An 18,945-nucleotide genomic window follows, 5' to 3' on the forward strand; every position below is an offset into this window, starting at 1 on the left:
GTATGCTCTGCTTAAAGGCTTCCTATTAGCAAGAAATACCATGAAAATATATTTCATTCCTACCACTACTCTTGATAAAGGGGAGAAAATGAGCAAGTTGAAAATATGTGTATACATTCAAGAACTCAGTAAATCTTAAAACCAGAAATAGCCAATTTTCTATTTTTAAGAAAAGGCTATGGGGCAGGAGTTTGAGACTACCCTGGGCAACATAGGGATACCCTGTCTCCACAAATAAAAAAAAATTAGCAACGTGTGTTGGTGCATGCCTGTTATCCCAGCTATTTAAGAGGCAGAGGTGGGAGGATTGCTTGAGATTGAGGCTGCAGCGAACCATGATTATGCCACTGCACCTCAGCCTGGGTGCCACAGTGAGACCCTGTCTGGGGGGGGGAAAAAAAAGGAAGGCTATGGGAGTGGTTTTTCTTGGGTGCTTTATTTATTTTTATTTTATTTTATTTTGGAAATAGAGTCTGGCTCTGTTGCCCAGTCTGGAGTGCAGTGGTACAATCTCAGCTAACTGCAACCTCCACCTCCTGGGTTCAAGAAATTCTGCCTCAGCCTCCCAAGTAGCTGGGATCACAGGCGTGCGCCACTACGTCCAGCTAAATTTTGTATTTTTAGTAGAGACAGGTTTTCACCATGTTGGCCAGGCTGGTTTCAAACCCCTGACCTCAAGTGATCTGCCCACCTCGGCTTTTCGGAGTGCTGGTATTACAGCATGAGCCACTGAACCTGACCAGGTGCTTTACTTTAAACAGGTCTTAAAAATGATGGAGCCAGCAGTCCCCCTGCCCCCACCTTTTTAAAAAAGATACAATTAAAACATTCCTTCATAATCTCTTTTGTCTCTTTCTGTCTCCATCTTTGATTTAGAAAGCTTTTTCTGCAGTATGTGAAAATTAGATTGGAGGAGGCTGAAATTGGGGCACAGAAAAGTTAGCTTAAAGAACCCACTGCGGTAATCCCGGGCAAGAGATTTTGCTGGTCTGAACAGAGCTGAGCCAATAGGACGGAGAGGACAATCAGAAGTAGAGCCAGCAGGCCGGGCAGATGGATCACGAGGTCAAGAGATTGAGACCAACCTGGCCAACACGGTGAAACCCAGTCTCTACTAAAGATACCAAAAAATTAGCTGGGCGTGGTGGCGCAGGGGCGCATGCCCGTAATCTCAGCTACTTAGGAATCTGAGGCAGGAGAATCGCTTGAACCCAGGAGGTGGAGGTTGCAGTGAGCCGAGATCATACCATTGCACTCCATCCAGCCTGGCGACAGATTGAGACTGTCTCAAGAAACAAAACAAAAGTACATAAATTAGCTGGGCGTGGTGGTGTGCACCTGAACGCCCAGCTACTCAGGAGGCTGAGGCGGGAGAATCATTTGAACCCAGGAGGTGGAGGTTGCAGTGAGCCGAGGTCATGCCACTGCACTCCAGCCTGGTGACAGAGGGAGACTCTGTCTCAAAAAAAAAAAAAGAGGTAGAACCAGCAGACTTTGTGTGACATGCACAGTAAAGGAGGCCTAGGGTGACTCTGGAGTTTCTGAAACACGTGTCTGGGAGATGCTGGTGCTGCTCACGACCACGTGGGACACTAAAGGAGTGTGATGCTGCTCTGGGAGATCTGAGTGGCGGTACCCAGAGTGCATTTGGATATGTAAATCTAGTACTTTCTAGAAATGTCTAGGCTAGAAATTTGGAAGTCATTGGCACATAAATAACAACTGGGGTGAACATGATTACCGCAACAGGAGAAATGAATAATGCAAAGAGAGCCTAGGAAAAAACTGAGGCGCCCAAATCCATAGGGAAAGGCAGAGAAGGGAGAGACTACAGGGAAGACCGAAGGTGTCCACAAGGAGACAGGACAAGTGTGTGGGCATCTGTGCAGCTGAGGCAGGAGAAGCTTTCAAGAAAAAGAAGTGTGTTTGGAGGATTTTCTGGGTCAGTATTCATGGCCGGTCATCAGGTAAAGATGACTACTTCCCCGAATCTCATTCAGATGGTTGAAGAGGGTTTTTTTGTTTGTTTGTTTTTGTTTTTTCCTAAAGAGATGGGATCCCAATATATTGCTTAGACTGGTCTTGAACTCCTGGACTTGGGGTTAAGTGATCATTTTGCCTCAGCCTCCCAAGTAGCTGGAACTGTCGCTGTATGCCACCACATCTAGCTAGGTTTTCAGAATTGAAAAGAAATTCATAGTCTAGATTCTGGGAAATCAAAACAGTGAGGATCAGCTGGTTTGGGAAGATGGGAATGGAGCAGATCTGAAGCAGATAGGCAGTGCATCCTTTGAACTAAGTTGTGAAGGACGATAGGAGGGGTAATGAGGAAAGGATATAGTAGCAAAGTCTGCTAATGTATTCCCGTAGAAGATACCACCAGTTGTTTGGGGAAGTAAGCACTCAGAGAGCAGCCCTACTCCCTCTGCCTCAGCCAGAGACACTTCTCTACTTCTCCTGAGAGTTCGGTTGAACAGAAGATGTGCAGCTGAAAGGGTGGTAGAGCATTGACGTGGATAATATCTAAGTTCTCCTTTCAGTTGCAAGGCTAGTCGTCTATGAATGTTTAGTAAGAATTATATAACCATGTGGCTTTAGCTTACCAATTGATGTTTAAAAGCATTTTTCCATTAAATACTTGCTATTTTTAAAGGTTTATTATCTATTTATATACAAACTTGTTAGCCAAGAGCTATATTTCTTTTTCTTTTTTTCTTTCTTTTTTTTTTTTTTTTGAGAAGAAGTCTTGCTCTGTTGCCAGGCTGGAGTGCAGTGGGGCTATCTCAGCTCACCGTGACCTCTGCTGCATGGGTTCAAGCGATTTCCCTGCCTCAGCCTCCCGAGTAGCTGGGACTACAGGCCCACGCAACCACACCCAGCTAATTTTTTTTTTTTTTTTTTTTTTGTATTTTAGTAGAGTTGGGGTTTTCACCATGTTGGCCAGGATGGTCTCGATCTCCTGACCTTGTGAACTGCCTGCCTCGGCCTCCCAAAGTGCTGGGATTACAGGTGTGAGCCACCGTGCTTGGCCAATCAAGAGCTGTATTTTTACAGAAGAGTCTTATTACCTTTCATTGACATTGTTATCTACCTGTATGTCCTGAATGCATGTTAAGGGTCTTACTTCAGTTAAAAGGGATAATTTAAATAAGCTCATGAGTACTGTAGAAGATATGGCAGACATTCATATTGAGCAAGTATTCTCTGATCCTTGGAAAGTGCAGTATTGCCAGCCACAGGCTTCAGTTTGAAAGTCTTTTAAGAGTTAGAAACTTCTGAATGTGGATGACTGCTTCTTGTTTAATGTTTTTCTAATTGTGAAATATTTCAAACACACCAACAATTTGTGTGAATCATCATGTACACACCCATGTACCTACTGCCCAACTTTAAAAAATTAACATTAGCTTCATATTTTTTGTTTTTTACAAAGAACCATTATAGAGTTGAAGTCCCATTTTCTCTCTAATTTCATTTGCCATCTTCCCAACTTCTCTCCTGAATTTGGTGTTTTATCATTTAATTGCCTTTCCATATATCCACAGACAATCGATAGTGCTTTTGCATATTTTAAAGCTATGTAAATCATCTTTATAAATCCTTCTGAAACTTGCTGTTTACCTCAATATTATATTTTAAAAATTATAATGATTACGTTAATACATGCAACTCTGGGTCAGTCTAAATGCTACGTGATACTCTTAAATGATTACACCATGTTGTAATAATTTTTTTCTCCCAAGTGTATTTTTGAAACAAATAGAGGATGAACAATTTACAGAGTTGGCATCAGTACCACTCCACAGTCCACTTGGAGAAGAGTGCCCAAGGAAGGCCCTGGGCACTAGCCCAGAAGCACAGATATAGGCCAGCATGGGGAAGTGCTCAGGAAAAGGAGGGAACTGGAGAGAGCCATCAGACAGGGCAGTTAAGTGTAGGAGTCGAAGTGTGCTCAGTATTGGAGGAAGCAGATCCAGGGTGTTCCAGGCAGATTTGGGATGAATCTCACCAACAACATCTTCTAGTCATAGCATCACTCTTTTTTATTTTTTACTTGTTTTGGAGATGGAGTCTCACTCTGTTTCCCAGGCTGGAGTAGTGATCTCAGCTCACTGCAACCCCTCCACCTCCCAGGTGCAGTCTTTGCTCTCGGCTCACTGCAACCTCCGCCTCCTGGGTTCAAGTGATTCTCCTGCCTCAGCTTCCCGAGTAGCTGGGATTACAGGTGTGTGCCACCACGCCTGGTTAATTTTTGTATTTTTTGGTAGAGATGGGGTTTCTCCATGTTGGATTTGGCCATGATGGTCTCGAACTCCTGATCTCAAATAATCTGCCTGCTCTCAAATAATCTGCCTGATCTCAAATCACAGCCTCTCAAAGTGCTGGGATTACAGGCATGAGCCACTGCACCCAGCTCATAGCATCACTCTTAATCTGGAAGTTGGTGTGCCCTTGCTAGGCCATGGATATGTAAAAACGATCATTTAATTGCTCTGTGCATCTGTCTTCAAGTTTTACAGTGGTCAGGTCTGATCACTCCTCGTTTTCTTGACTTCTCCTGGTTCTCTGTGTGGGCACCTCCAGTAGAACCTGTCTAATTGTTTGAGTAAATCTAGCAACACTGACTTAAGCCTACTCCTCCTGTGGTAAGTCAAGGAAGCACATGCCCTTTTTCCTAATAGAATAGCAGGACTAAAGATTTATATGTAGGCCGGGCGCGGTGGCTCACGCCTGTAATCCCAGCACTTTGGGAGGCTGAGGCGGGTGGATCACGAGGTCAAGAGATCGAGACCATCCTGGTCAACATGATGAAACCCCGTCTCTACTAAAAATACAAAAAATTAGCTGGGCATGGTGGCGCGTGCCTGTAATCCCAGCTACTCAGGAGGCTGAGGCAGGAGAATTGCCTGAACCCAGGAGGCGGAGGTTGTGGTGAGCCGAGATCGCGCCATTGCACTCCAGCCTGGATAACAGGAGCGAAACTCCGTCTCAAAAAAAAAAAAAAAGATTTATATGTATATATTTTTAGCTGGGTGTGGTGGCTCACACCTGTAATCCCAACACTTTGGGAGGCTGAGGCAGGTGGATCATCTGAGGTCAGGAATTTGAGACCAGCCTGGCCAACATGGTGAAACCCCATCTCTACTAAAAATACAAAAGTTAGCCAGATGTGGTGGCTCACACATATAATCCCAGCTACTCAGGAGGCTGAGGCAGGAGAATCGCTTGAACCCGGAGGGGCAGGTTGCAGTGAGCTGAGATCGCGCCATTGCACTCTAGCCTGGGTAACAAGAACGAAAAGAGCGAAACTCCATCTCCAAAAAAAAAAAAGATTTGTGTGTGTGTGTGTATATACATATATATGTATACATATATATACACACATGTACAGGCACATATATACACACACGTGTGTGTGTGTGTGTATATACATATATACGTATACATATATATACACACATGTACAGGCACATATATACACACACGTGTGTGTGTGTGTGTGTGTATATATATATATTTTTTTTCCAGTGGGAGTCTCACTCTGTCACCCAGGCTGGAGTGCAGTGGTGCAATCTCAGCTCACTGCAACCTCTGCCTCCCAGGTTCAAGCGATTCTCCTGCCTCAGCCTTGCAAGTAGCTGGGATTACAGGCGCCTGCTACTACCCCTGGCTAATTTTTTTATTTTTAGTAGAAATGGGATTTCACTGTGTTGGCCAGGCTGGTATCTTGGCCAGACTGTTCTCGAACTCCTGATCTTGTGATCTGCCTCCCTTGGCCTCCCAAAGTGCTGGGATTACAGGTGTGAGCCACTGTGCCTGGTGTGTGTGTGTGTGTATGTGTGTGTGTGTGTGTGTGTGTGTATGTATTTTTTTGAGATAAGAGTCTCACTCTGTCACCCAGACCTGGAGTGCAGTGGTGCGATCTCAGCTCACTGCAACCCTCCACCTCCCAGGTTCAAGCGATTCTCCTGCCTCAGCCTCCTGAGTAGCTGGGATTACAGACGTGTGCCACCACACCCAGCTAATTTTTTTATTTTTATTTTTTAATTTTTATTTATTTATTTATTTTTTTTTTTGAGATGGAGTTTTGCTCTTGTTCCCTGGGCTGGAGTGCAATGGCGCGATCTCGGCTCACTGCAACCTCCGCCTCCTGGGTTCAGGCAATTCTCCTGCCTCAGCCTCCTGAGTAGCTGGGATTACAGGCACACGCCACCGTGCCCAGCTAATATTTTTTTGTATTTTTAGTAGAGACAGGGTTTCACCATGTTGACCAGGATGGTCTCAATCTCTTGACCTCGTGATCCACCCGCCTCAGCCTCCCAAAGTGCTGGGATTACAGGTGTGAGCCACCGTGCGTGGCCAATTTTTTTATTTTTAGTAGAGACGGAGTTTCAACATTTTCGTCAGGCTGATCTCAAACTCCTGACCTTGTGATCCACCCACCTTAGCCTCCCAGAGTGCTGGGATTACAGGTGTGAGCCACTGTGCCTGGCCATAGGTATATATTTTTACGGGTTGCTCATTGTAGTGTGCTCAGTGGTGGCCCCAGAGAGATCAGGTTCTAATCCTGGAACTTGTCAATGCGTGTTACCTTATTTGGAGAAAGAATCTTTGCAGATGTGATTAAGGATCCTGAGATGAATTTTTCTGAATTTTCTAGTTAGACCGTCAGTGCTACACAGGTGACTTTAGAAGAGAGAAGGCATAGGGAGCTGAAACACATGAAAAAGAGGGAGCACTCATGTGAGTACCAAGGCAGATATTAGAGTGATGCGGCCGCAAGTCAAGGAATGTTGGCAGTCACCAGAAGCTGGAAGAGTGAAGGTACACTTTTCTTCTCAGAGCCTTCAGAGGGAGTGTAGCCCTGCTCTCACCTTGATTTTGGCTCAGTAAAATTTATTTTGGACGTCTGGCCATCAGAAGTGTGAAAGAATAAGTTTCTTTTGCAAGCCACCAAATTTGTGGTGTAATTGGTTACAGCCATAGGAAACTAATCTGTCCACTTCAAGGTCAATGACATTCTTAGAGGAGAAAGTATTTGGTTATTTTAAAATTACCTCTTAGATTGTGGATTATATTGGTTAGCTTGTAAATTATGTTGGTGGTATGAGGTATTTTTGTCTTTTCCTTTATGATTGGTGCTTTCCTGTTGAAGAGATAGTTCTGTATGTCATGGTCGTGAAGGTGTTCTTCTATATTATATTTTAGAACTTCCGTTGTTGTTTTTTTTTTTTTTGGAGATGGAGTCTCATTCTGTCTCCCAGGCTTGGAGTGCAGTGGCGTGAGCTCGGCTCACTGCAACCTCCGTCTCCCAGGTTCAAGCGATTCTCCTACCTCAACCTCCTGAGTAGCCGGGATTACAGGTGTGTACAACCATAGCTATTTTTTTTTTTGCTTTTTTGAGACAGTGTTTTGCTCTTGTTGCCCAGGCTGGAGTGCAATGATGCAGTCTTGGCTCACTGCAACCTCTACCTCCTGGGTCAAGCGATTCTTCTGCCTCAGCCTCCAGAGTAGCTGGGATTACAGGTATGCACCACCACACTCAGCTAATTTTGTATTTTCAGTAGAGACGGGGTTTCACCATGTTGGTCAGGCTGATCTCGAACTCCTGACCTCAGGTGATTAACCCACCACAGCCTCCCAAAGTGCTGGGATTATAGGCATGAGCTACCATGCCCAGCCCATACCCAGCTAATTTTTTTTTTTTTTTTAAGTAGAGATGGGGTTTCGCCATGTTGGCCAGGCTGGTCATTAACTCCTGGCCTCAGGTGATCCGCTGGCCTTGGCCTCCCACAGTGTTGGGATTATAGGTGTGAGCCACCACGCCCAGCCATCTTTCACATTCAGATACATAATCCACCTGGAATTTAATTTTATGCTTGGTGTAAAGGAACAGTGATTTCATTTCTATTGCAGTTGACCATTTGGAAGAGGCTGTCTTTCCCCTGCTACTTTGGACTGATTTCTCCTGTGTCGCTCCACTTGTTTATCTTAGCACCTACTCCATTCTTTCTCCATATTCGGTGGAGTAAGTCTGCCCTATGCCCTCTTAATTTTACTGTTTTTCAAGCTTGATTTAGCTAATCTTGGCCCTTTGCATTTCCCTATATGCTTTGGAATCAGCTTTCAATTTCCTTGCAGAAACTTTCAGGAAGTACTCAGGCTGACTCTTACTATCCACCTGGAGAGAAATTACGCTTTATGGTATTAAGTTTTCAGATTCACAAACATGGTATATCCTTTTATTTCTTTAGGTCTTTTTTACTTATCTCGGTAATGTTTTTATAATGTTTTTAGTTTCTGGGTAGTAGTCTTGCACACCTTTCATTAAATTTATTACTGGATTTGAGATACAGTATTTTTCAGTTCTAGAATTTATGTTATTATTCATTTATTTTTGTTTTTTTGAGACGAAGTCTCACTTTGTTGCCCAAGCTGGAGTGCAGTGGCGCAATCTCGGCTCACTGCAACCTCTACCTCTTAGCTTCAAGCAATTCTCCTGCCTCAGCTTCCCGAATAGCAGGGACTACAGGCATGTGCCACCATGCCCAACTAATTTTTGTATATTTAGTAATGATGGGGTTTTACTATGTGTTGGCCAGGCTGGTCTTGAACTGCTGACCTTGTGATCTGCCTGCCTTAGTCTCCCAAAGTACTGGGGTTACAGATATGAGCCACCATGCCCAGCCTATTTTTTTTTTTTCTTAAATTCACAATCCTGTTTTTTAATTCCTTAAACATATTGATAATGGTTATTTTAAAGTTCCATTTTGTATAGCTTTCTATTATTGTTTCTCATGGTTTTTAGTTATAGCTTCTTGCTGCCATATGTGCCTAGTTATTTCTGATCAAATGCCAGACATTGTCTATTTAGTGATAATTTGTGACCACACAGGGTTTACTTTTGCATCTGATAGGTAGATAGGCTGGGAGTACATGCAATCCAAGATGACTTTAATTTACATATAGAGAAAGTGATTTGAAACGGACTCTAGTCCTTGTGAGGGCTGCTTTATTTTTAGTTCGTACTCAAGGTGTGGTCCTTCTAAGTCCCAACAGACAACCTAGGGTGCTTTCCAAGGCACTTCCTCCTTGATGAGCTCCTAGCTCTCAAGTCTGTCAAAGTTCTGCTCAGTTCAACCACTTGGTGATTACTTTTTGACTTGACTTGGCCCTCAGTTCTTTACTTCTGTAATGTCTTCAGATTTAAAGAAAAATTTTAATGTGATCTTTTTAGTTGTTCCCATTGGAAAAGCTGGTCTTAGATCTATAATTTTGTCATTGTCATAAATGGAATTCCTATGTGTGTGTATATATTCAGTTTAATGAACATATTTTCCGTGTTTTATTAAAAACTTTGAGATAAAAGAAAATATTTACTAAACATTTAAAAAGTCTTTAATTACAAATGAATGAGACAATGGACATTCAAACGCTACTGTGGAAGCGTATCTACACTCTTCAGTGTTAAGCATAATGATTTGTTTAGTAGTAGTGTTATTCTTAAGGTCTCATTCTGCAATTCAGGCTGGAGTGCAGTGGTGCCATCGTAGCTTACTGCAGCCTTGAACTCCTGGGCTCAAGCAATCTTCCCACCTTAGCCTCCCTAGTAGCTTGGGCTATAGGCATGTGCCACCATAGCCAGCTAATTATTATTTTTTCTTTTTTCGTAGACAGGGTCTCTTTATGTTGTCCAAGGTGGTCTCTTAACTATTGGGCTCAAGCAGTCCTTCCACCTTGGCCTCCCAAAGTGATGGGATTACAGATGTGAGCCACTACACTTGGCTGCATAAATAATTTAAATTGCAGTCAGATATGCTCTACTTTTTTGTATTAGATATGATTGAGACTCTTGTGTTTGGAAACTTTAAGACTTGAAAAGTGAAATCTCCACCTGTTTATATTAAGTATAAGAACCACTGTTATCAGTGAGTGGTGCCACCATGCAAAACATTGATCTTCACAGATTTTCTTCACCTTTTCTTCTGTGTCACAGGCTTGGAGACTGCCTATTTTATTTTATTTTATTTTATTTTTGTGGCATCTGTTTTCAAGTTTAAGACATAACTGAGACGGGGTAATTTATAAAAGGAAAGTGGTTTAATGGACTCACAGTTCCACATGGCTGGGGAGGCCTCACAGTCATGGCAGAAGATGAAGAAAGCAAAGGGGTGTCCTACGTGGTGGCAGACAAGGGGGCATGTGCAGGGGAACTGCCCTTTTATGAAACCATCAGATCTTGTGAGACTTAATCACTATCTGGAGAACAGCATGGAGAAAAACCTGCCCCCATGCATGATTCAGTTACCTCCCACTGAGTCCCTCCCGCAACACTTGGGGACTGTTACAATTCAAGTGAGATTTGGGTGGAGACACAGAGCCGTATCAGGTATGGATCACCCCTCATTTTATTGTTTCTTCCTCCTCTCTGTGGGTACCTCCAGTAGGACCTGACTAGTCCAGTGGTAGCTGTGGGCTTTCCCAGCTGCCGTGGCACAGAGACCTTGCCTTGGGATCCTGGGTAAGTAAGCTTGTGTGGCCCAAGTTGGGACCTAGTGGACTTTTTGGACCCCTTCTTTGGCAGCAAAGCAAAGACCAACACTTTTCTAAAGGAATAAACACTGGCAACTGTGTCCAGCTCACTTGGGTCCAAAGTCTCTGGTGTGTATCTGATTTCTGGCTGGTGTCCACCCTGGAGGCGATCAAAGTGACCTGACCAAAGGCAGACTGTATTGTACTGGATTGGAACCTGCTGGGCCCTTGGGGCTCCCACCCACTGTGCCGTGCTCCTTCCGTAGCCACACTGGTCCGTTGTGGAGTCACCCAGCTGCTAACTGCCTGAAGTACTTCTTTGTCGGTTACTTTTCAGACTCTGGGAAGTTGATTTGCTTGAGCCCAGGAGTTCAAGGCTGCAGTAAGCCATGCCACTGCACTCCAGCCTGGGGGACAGAGTGAGACCTGACTCTAAAAAGAGAAAAAGAACAGTACCATCATCCCAAAACCCTCCTTATACTATCCCTTTGCAGTCTCCCCCTCCCCCAGCTGGTCTGTTCCCTGTCTTTATGGGTTTGTCCTTTCAGAAATGTCATATAAATGGAATCATACAGTAGGTAACTTTTGAGCGTGGGTTCTTTCCCTCAACGTAATGTATTTTGAAATTCATTCACATTTTGCAAGTGTCAGTAGTCTGTTCCTCTTTATTGCTGAGTAGTTTTCCATCGTATGGTTATATCACAGTCTCTTCATCCACTTGACATCTGGGTTGTTTCTAGTTTTTGGTGATTAAGAATAAAGCTGCTATAAACAATTGTGTACAGGTTTTGCTGTGAACACGAGTTTTTACTTCTGTAGGGTAGATAATCAAGTGGAATTGCTGGGTCATCTGGTGAGTGTTTGCTTAACTGTGTAAAAAACTTCCACATTGTTTTCCAGAGTGGCTGTACCATTTTGCATGCCCACCAGCAATGTATAAGAGTTTCTGTGAGGGCTGGGCGCAGTGGTTTACACCTGTGATCCCAGCACTTTGGGAGACCCAGGTGGGTGGATCACAAGGTCAGGAGTTTGAGACCAGCCTGGCTAACATGGTGAAACCCTGTCTCTACTAAGAATACAAAAATTAGCTGGGTGTGGTGGCGTGTACCTGTAGTCCCAGCTACTCGGGAGGCGGAGGCAGGAGAATCGCTTGCACCTGGGAGGCAGAGGTTCCAGTGAGCCGAGATTGCGCCATTGCACTTCAGCCTGGGCAACAAGAGTGAAACACTGTCTCAAAAAAAAAAAAAAAAGTCAGTGAAACCAAAACCTGGTTCTTTGAAAAGATAATAAATTTGATAAACCTCTAACAAGACTGACAGTGGAAAAAATACAAATAACCAAAGACACAAATTACCGAAGTCAGGAATGAAAGAGGCATTATTACTATAGACAGCAGAGGAGGCTGAGGCAGGAGAATCACTTGAACCTGGAAGGCAGAGGTTGCAGTGAGCCAGTTGCACTCCAGCCTAGGCAATGAGAATGAAACTGTGTCTCAAAAAAAAAAAAATCTAGTCCATATGATTATATACTGTACATAGTACTTGGTAATGATAAATGGATGTAACTGGTTTATGCATTTACTATACATTTTGTTATTTTAGAGTATACTCCTTATATATAAAGGAAGTTAACCATCAAATAGCCTCAGGCAGACCCTTGAGGAACTATTTGAGAAGAAGGCTTTGTAATCATAGGAAGTGTCGGCTTCCATGCTTGGTGTTGCGTACTCCAAAGACCTTCCAGTAGGTTAAGATGTGGAGGTGGAACACAGTGTTATTGGTGATCCCTGGGTGAGCCTAGGCTAATGTATGTAAGTGCGTTCGTTTTAACTGAAAAGTTTTAAAAGTAAGAAAGTTTCCCCCCCAACAAAAGAAACCATAAAGCTTAAAAAATAATAGAAAAGCTTATGAGCTGAGCATGATGGCTCATGCCTATAATCCCAACACTTTGGGAAGCCAAGGTGGGAAGATTGCTTGAGACTGTGAGTTGGAGACCAGCCTAGACAATGTGACAAGACCCAGTCTCCACAAAAAATTTAAAAATTATCTGGGTGTGCTAGAGCAGTGCCTGTAGTGCTAGCTATAAGGAGACTAATGTGGGAGGATTGCTTAAGCCCTGTAGTTCCAGGCTGTGGTGAGCTATGATTGTAACACTGTACTCCAACCTGTCTGTTCAGAGACAGGGCAAGACCCTGTCTCTTAAAAAAGCAAGCAAGCAAGAAAGAATAAGGATAGAAAAAAAGAGAATATTTTTTATAGCTGTGCAATGTGTTGGTGTCTTAAGCTGTGTTATTATAAAGGTTAAAAAGTTTTTAAAAAGCTGCAGTAAGCTAAGGTTAATTTATTATTGAGGAAAGAGAACGTTTTTCTATAAATGTAGTGTAGCCTAAGTGTAAAGAGTTTATTAAGTCTACAGTCATGTACAGTAATATCCTAGGCCTTCATATGCACTCACCCCTCGCTGACTCACACAGAGCAACTTCCATTCCTGTAAGCCTAGTTCATGGGAAATGCTCGATACAGATGTACTGTTTTTCATCTTTTACGCCATATTTTTATTGTACCTTTTCTGTGTTTAGATATTTTAAACACACAAATGCCATTGTGTCACAGCTGCCTACATTTTATAGTACAGTAACATACTGTACAGGTTTGTAGGCTAGGAGCAATAGGCTATACTACACCACTTAGGTGTATAGTAGGTTGTACCGTCGAGGTTTGTGTATATATACTCAAATGATGTTTATACCACAATGAAATTGCCTAACAATGCATTTCTCAGAATGTACCCCTATCGTTAAGTGACACATGACTTTTCTTTTTCTTTCTTTTTTTTTGAGACAGAATCTCGCTCTGTTGCCCAGGCTAGAGTGTAGTGGCGTGATCTCGGCCCACGGCAACCTCCACCTTCCAGGTTCAAGTGATTCTCCAGCCTCAGCCTCCCAAGTTGCTGGGAATACCGGGGGGGCGGGGGTGCCACCATGCCCAGCTAATTTTTCTATTTTTAGTATAGATGGGGTTTTACCATGTTGGCCAGGCTGGTATTGAACTCCTGACCTCAGGTGATCTGCCCACCTTGGCCTCTCAAAGTGCTGGGATTACAGGCATGAGCCACCAAGCCTGGCCCACATGACTATTTTCAACATCTTAGATGAAATGGACCAATTTCTTGAAAGCCACAAAACCCCAAAACTCATCAATAATAAAGCAAAAACCTGAATAGTCCTATAACTACTAAATAAATTAAATTCATAGTTTAAAAACCTGGAATATAAACCTGTAGCGCCATATTATTTCACTGGCAAATTTAATGAGACATCTAAAAAAGAAAATGCCAGTTCTGCACAATCTCTTCCATGTGTTTTGAAACTTCTTACTTTGAAATAATTTTAGACTCGAAGTTGCAAAAATAGTACATGGAATTCATCTGGTTACCCCCAGGAACATCTTAAGTAGCCATTACACATCGTAAAAACCATCCTCCATACATTCTTAATGACAAAGGATTATGTGTCTAAAAATTTTAAAGAATAAAAGTATATGGAGTAAAAAATGAAATCTGTCTCACACCCTAACCCAAAGGCAAGCAAATCACTCTACAGGGGAAAACACTATTAATAATTAGTTGTACATCCCTCCCGGACATTTTCTATGTATATACAAATATATACAACTACTAAGTAAATATATATGTTTAATTTTATTTACTTTGATCAGAATGGAATCATTCTGAATATATATTGTTTTTCAACTTGCTCTTTTTACCCAGTAGGATACCGTGAATCCATGTAAGTGATATTTAACCCCAGTTACCCCAAATAAGAGGATTTTAAGATTGACAGAATTCTGTAAAGACGTTTGGCAGCATATTTATTTCTCTTTGTTGACAATTAGATTATTTTGCCTTATTTGCCATCACATATAGTGTGCACTAATCCTTGTTCCTGTGACCTGAAGGAGTAGTTGAGTGCTTTTGAGAATGGGTGTTTAGAAATTGTGTTGCTGAGTGAAGGACTTGTTGATATTACTTGGGATTTGGCATCTGTGACCCTAAGTGAGAGTCTTCTGCAGCAGTGGAGTTCAGCCAGAGCCACATATTATACCTCTGTGATGTAGATTAATTGCCTCTCATACCCCACATGCACATTTGAAAATTACTGCCTTCTGAACCTTAAAAAGTTGTGCATAAGTTGATATTTAATAAGTGAAATTGTACAGTTATATCCTGAACCTGATGAGGACTGTCACTGCAGCAATGAGTGTGTTGGTGTCAGCAGTGGCTGGCTCTGAACCTGGCAGTGTCCAGTGAAGGGGTGAGGGGGTGAACAAGGATGACGCTTCCAAGGGGCACCTGGGTCAGAGCAGTGGATCGGGTGTGCTCATTGCCTTGAGGATGGGGTGGTTTTAAAAATGGAAGACTTATGGAAGAAAACAGAGATTTATAATATGCCATTCAGGTCAATTAAATACACAGACACAAAGCAGCATGCATTCTGCAGAATATATTCTGAAAAACACTATAAAAAACTGTCTAAAAGACACTATAGAAAGACACGATAAGAAAATATGTCTAAAAGACACTAAATGCAAAGAAAAAGTTGCCTGAAGGGATGGAACACAGTGGGGACAGAGGGAATAAATAAATGGAAGGAGAGACAGATAAGCTTTGGAGGAGACAGACAGGCTTGGGAGGAACCGAGTGAGCTCTCAGAGCAGAGGCTCTGTGCAGAGGGCAGGGCTTGGGCACAGTCCAGGCTGGAGTGGGTTGTAGTAGGCTGGTCTGGACCAGAGGCAGCTGCCTGGCCCTCAGGCCCTGGCCTCCTTGGCCTCAGGCTCTTCTTCTGTAGGATGGCATATTAATGCCTACCAAGAGCCTTCCGTTGAGGCTTAACTTAGATGTCAGATATTCAATGGCATCAGTATGTTCACACAACAAACCCTACAATAAAAAATTAATCTAAAGTAAATATTCGGTTACGTATTCAATAAACAACATCAGTCTGTATCTTTTGATTCACAGCAGCCTTACTGCTTTGTTTGTTTTGAGAGGAGGGAGGTCTTACAAAACACTAAAAACTCTACTATGTTCACCCACAGGACAAGCTAGTCAGGAGAATTGTAATATATAATTCTGGTCTAAATACAGTCTTCAAAACATCACAGATCCACTGTTAGAACTTCAGGTGTGTGTAGGAAACCAAATAGTGTGCTTAGGTTAAGAAGTATTTCCACGATGGTGCATTTCCTACCTCATTCCTAGGTGATTTAATTTGTTTTCAGACTACTTTTCCTTATGATAATTTATTGGAACGGCGGTCCTTTTTCCTCCTTTCCCAAGGACACCCCTTGGCCTAGGAGGGCTTGTGTCCCTTGGGTCCCTTATTCCATTACTTGGGAAACTTGAACCTGCACGAGAATTACTGGAGGATCTTGATAAAGTACAGATTTGGATTCTGTCAGTTTGGGGTATAGCTCTGAGTTTGCATTTTTGGCAAGCTCCCAGGGATGCTGATCACAGTTTTTTTTAATTTTTTCTATTTTTTACATTTCTTTTTTTCTTTTTCTTTTTCTTTTTTAATATTTTTTTCTTGTTTAAAATAAAAATAAAAAAAATACAAACCCTTGGGTCGAGGGCTGACTTTCAATAGATCGCAGCGAGGGAGCTGCTCTGCTACGTGCGAAACCGCGCCCCAGAAGCAGGTCGTCTACGAATGGTTTAGCGCCAGCTTCCCCACGAACGTGTGTTGCGTGACGGGCAAGGGGGCGGCCGCCTTTCTGGCCGCAGCCCGTTTCCCAGGACGAGGGGCACTCCTCACCGGACCCTGGTCCTGGCGCACAGTGGGACACACCCCGCGCGGGGCGGAGCGGCCGGCGGGAACGGCAGGGGACCGGCTATCTGAGGCCAGCCGAGGTGTCGTGGCGCTGCCGTATCTTTCCGCCTGGGCGGGATCTGACTTAGAGGCGTTCAGTCATAATCCCACAGATGGTAGCTTTGCCCCATTGGCTCCTTAGCCAAGCACATACACCAAATGTCTGAACCTGTGGTTCTTCTGATACTGAGCAGGATTACCATGGCAACAACACATCAGCTGATCACAATTTTTAAAATTTGAAGTATTATTTACACACAGTAAAATTCACCCTTACTTTTCTATAGTGGTACAAATTTCTTTTTGAGACGGAGTTTTGCTCTTGTTACCCAGGCTGGAGTGCAATGGCACGAATCTTGGCTCACTGCAACCTCTGCCTCCTGGGTTCAGGCGATTGTCCTGTCTCAGCCTCCCGAGTAGGTAGGATTACAGGCATGTGCCACCACGCTTGACTGATTTTGTATTTTTAGTAGAGGCAGGTTTCTTCATGTTGGTCAGGCTGGTCTCAAACTCCTGACCTCAGGTGATCCACCCGCCTCGGCCTCCCAAAGTGCTGGGATTACAGGCGTGAGCTACTGCACCCGGCTAGTGGTACAAATTTTTGACAAATGCATATATTCATGTAACCACCACTACACTCCAGGCATAGAACAGTTTAACCACCCTCAAAATTCCTTTTTCCTTTCCTCACTCCCATCCCCGGGCAACCACTACCTGCCTCTGACTCTGTCGTTGTATCTTCTCCAGAGTGTAATAAAAATTGAATATTCAGCATACAGCCTTTTGAGTCTGGCTTCTTTCACTCAGTAGCATTCATGTGAGATCTATCCAAATTGCTGTGTGTATCAGTAATTTCTTTCTTTCTTATTGTTGAGTGGTATTCCATTTTATGGATCCATGATAGTTTATTTGTCCAATCACTCCATGGAAGGACATTAGTGTTTCCAGTTTTTCAATCATGAATTAATTTTAAATTAAAAAATTTTGGAATTGGAGAAGAAATGTAATTCTTTTTTCCATTGTTGTTTTAGGTGACATCACTCAAAAAGGATATGAAAAGAAAAGGGCAAAGCTGCTTGCACGTTATATACCACTTATTCAAGGTAAGGTCAATACACTCAGGTGTTTCATAGCAATTATATTATTTCATAAAACGTGATTTTACAATTGTTTTTAGATTTAGACATTGGTATATGTTGATTATTGATTGAGATGGGGTCTTGCTATGTTGCCCAGGCTGGTCTTGAAAAATATGCATCTAATATTAATAATATCCAAAGGCATAGATTATAATTTAAAGCTCTGGCTTGGTACAGATCTCAGACCTCATTCCCAAAGAGGATTTATTTTATTTTCATGGTTATGAACAGCCTGGTGCGTTTCCTTACTGGGGCTAGAGCATCTATGATAAAGATGTCAGTTCTTCCCACATTAGATTGATTTGTGGATCGAGTACATTCATCATTTCAATAGTTTTTTTTTTTTCTTCGTGGAACTTAATAACTAACAAGTTAGTTCTAAAATGTATATCTGAGTATAAAAGGTCAAGAGACCCAAAATATGTTCAGAAAAGAATGAGGTGAGAGGATTGGCCCAACCAGGATATGAAGGGTTATTATAAAGCCATTGTCACTAAGACAGGGTGGACAGCCCATGCAAATGCATAGATGTGTGGACTTTGCACATGGGAACAGTGGCATGGCAGGCATGGTGCTGGCATAGTTCTTTGTCCACATATAAAACACATGACATTGGAGACAAAAATTAGTTCCAGATGTCTTAGGCCTAAATGTGAAAGGCCTTTAAAGCCTTTAGAAAATCTTACAGGACAATTGTTATGATCTCAAGATAGGAAGGATTTTTTGACATCACTAAAGGTACCAAAACTCAGGAACCATAAAGGAAAGGATTGATTAATTGGACTACATGAAAATTAAGAACTTCTTATCAAACATCATCATAGAGAGATTGCAAAGGCAAACTACAGAGTGTGAGAAGATAGCCGTAACACAAAGGAGAACTAGTGTCCAGAATGTCCCAAGCAGTGCTGTCCAGTAGAGCTTCTTTTTTTTTTTTTTTTTTTTTTTTTTGAGACGGAGTTTCGCTCTTGTTTCCCAGGCTGGAGCGCAATGGCGCGATCTCGGCTCACCGCAATCTCCGCCTCCTGGGTTCAGGCAATTCTCCTGCCTCAGCCTCCTGAGTAGCTGGGATTACAGGCACGCGCCACCGTGCCCAGCTAATTTTTTGTATTAGTAGAGACGGGGTTTCACCATGTTGACCAGGATGGTCTCGATCTCTTGACCTCGTGATCCACCCGCCTCGGCCTCCCAAAGTGCTGGGATTACAGGCTTGAGCCACCGCGCCCGGCCTAGTAGAGCTTCTTGCATGTCCTCTGACTGCATTGTCCAATAGATGAAACACCAGCATGTATGATGATTGAGCCTGTTGCTCAGCCTGGTGTGCAGTGCTGTGATCATAGCTCACTTCAGTCTCAGACTCCTGGGTTTAAGCAATCCTCTCGCCTCAGCCTCCTGAGTACATGG

At 42.9% G+C, this 18,945-nt stretch overlaps 1 protein-coding gene across 4 annotated transcripts in view; it reads left to right on the forward strand.

The window, feature by feature from the left end:
- DIP2A (disco interacting protein 2 homolog A) overlaps positions 1–18,945 on the forward strand; it is a 113,642-nt gene that overhangs the window by 14,072 nt on the left and 80,625 nt on the right. For all 4 annotated transcript variants that reach the window (XM_021667529.2, XM_021667530.2, XM_021667531.2 and 1 more), the window contains exon 2: positions 17,434–17,505. In XM_021667529.2, coding sequence (XP_021523204.2) covers positions 17,434–17,505 — 72 coding nt within the window. The remainder of the gene's footprint in view (positions 1–17,433; positions 17,506–18,945) is intronic.

The sequence above is a fragment of the Aotus nancymaae genome, unplaced genomic scaffold, assembly GCF_030222135.1.
Source record: "Aotus nancymaae isolate 86718 unplaced genomic scaffold, 86718_ANA_hifiasm-v0.15.2.pri h1tg000022l_1, whole genome shotgun sequence".
Taxonomy (NCBI): Eukaryota; Metazoa; Chordata; class Mammalia; order Primates; family Aotidae; genus Aotus; species Aotus nancymaae.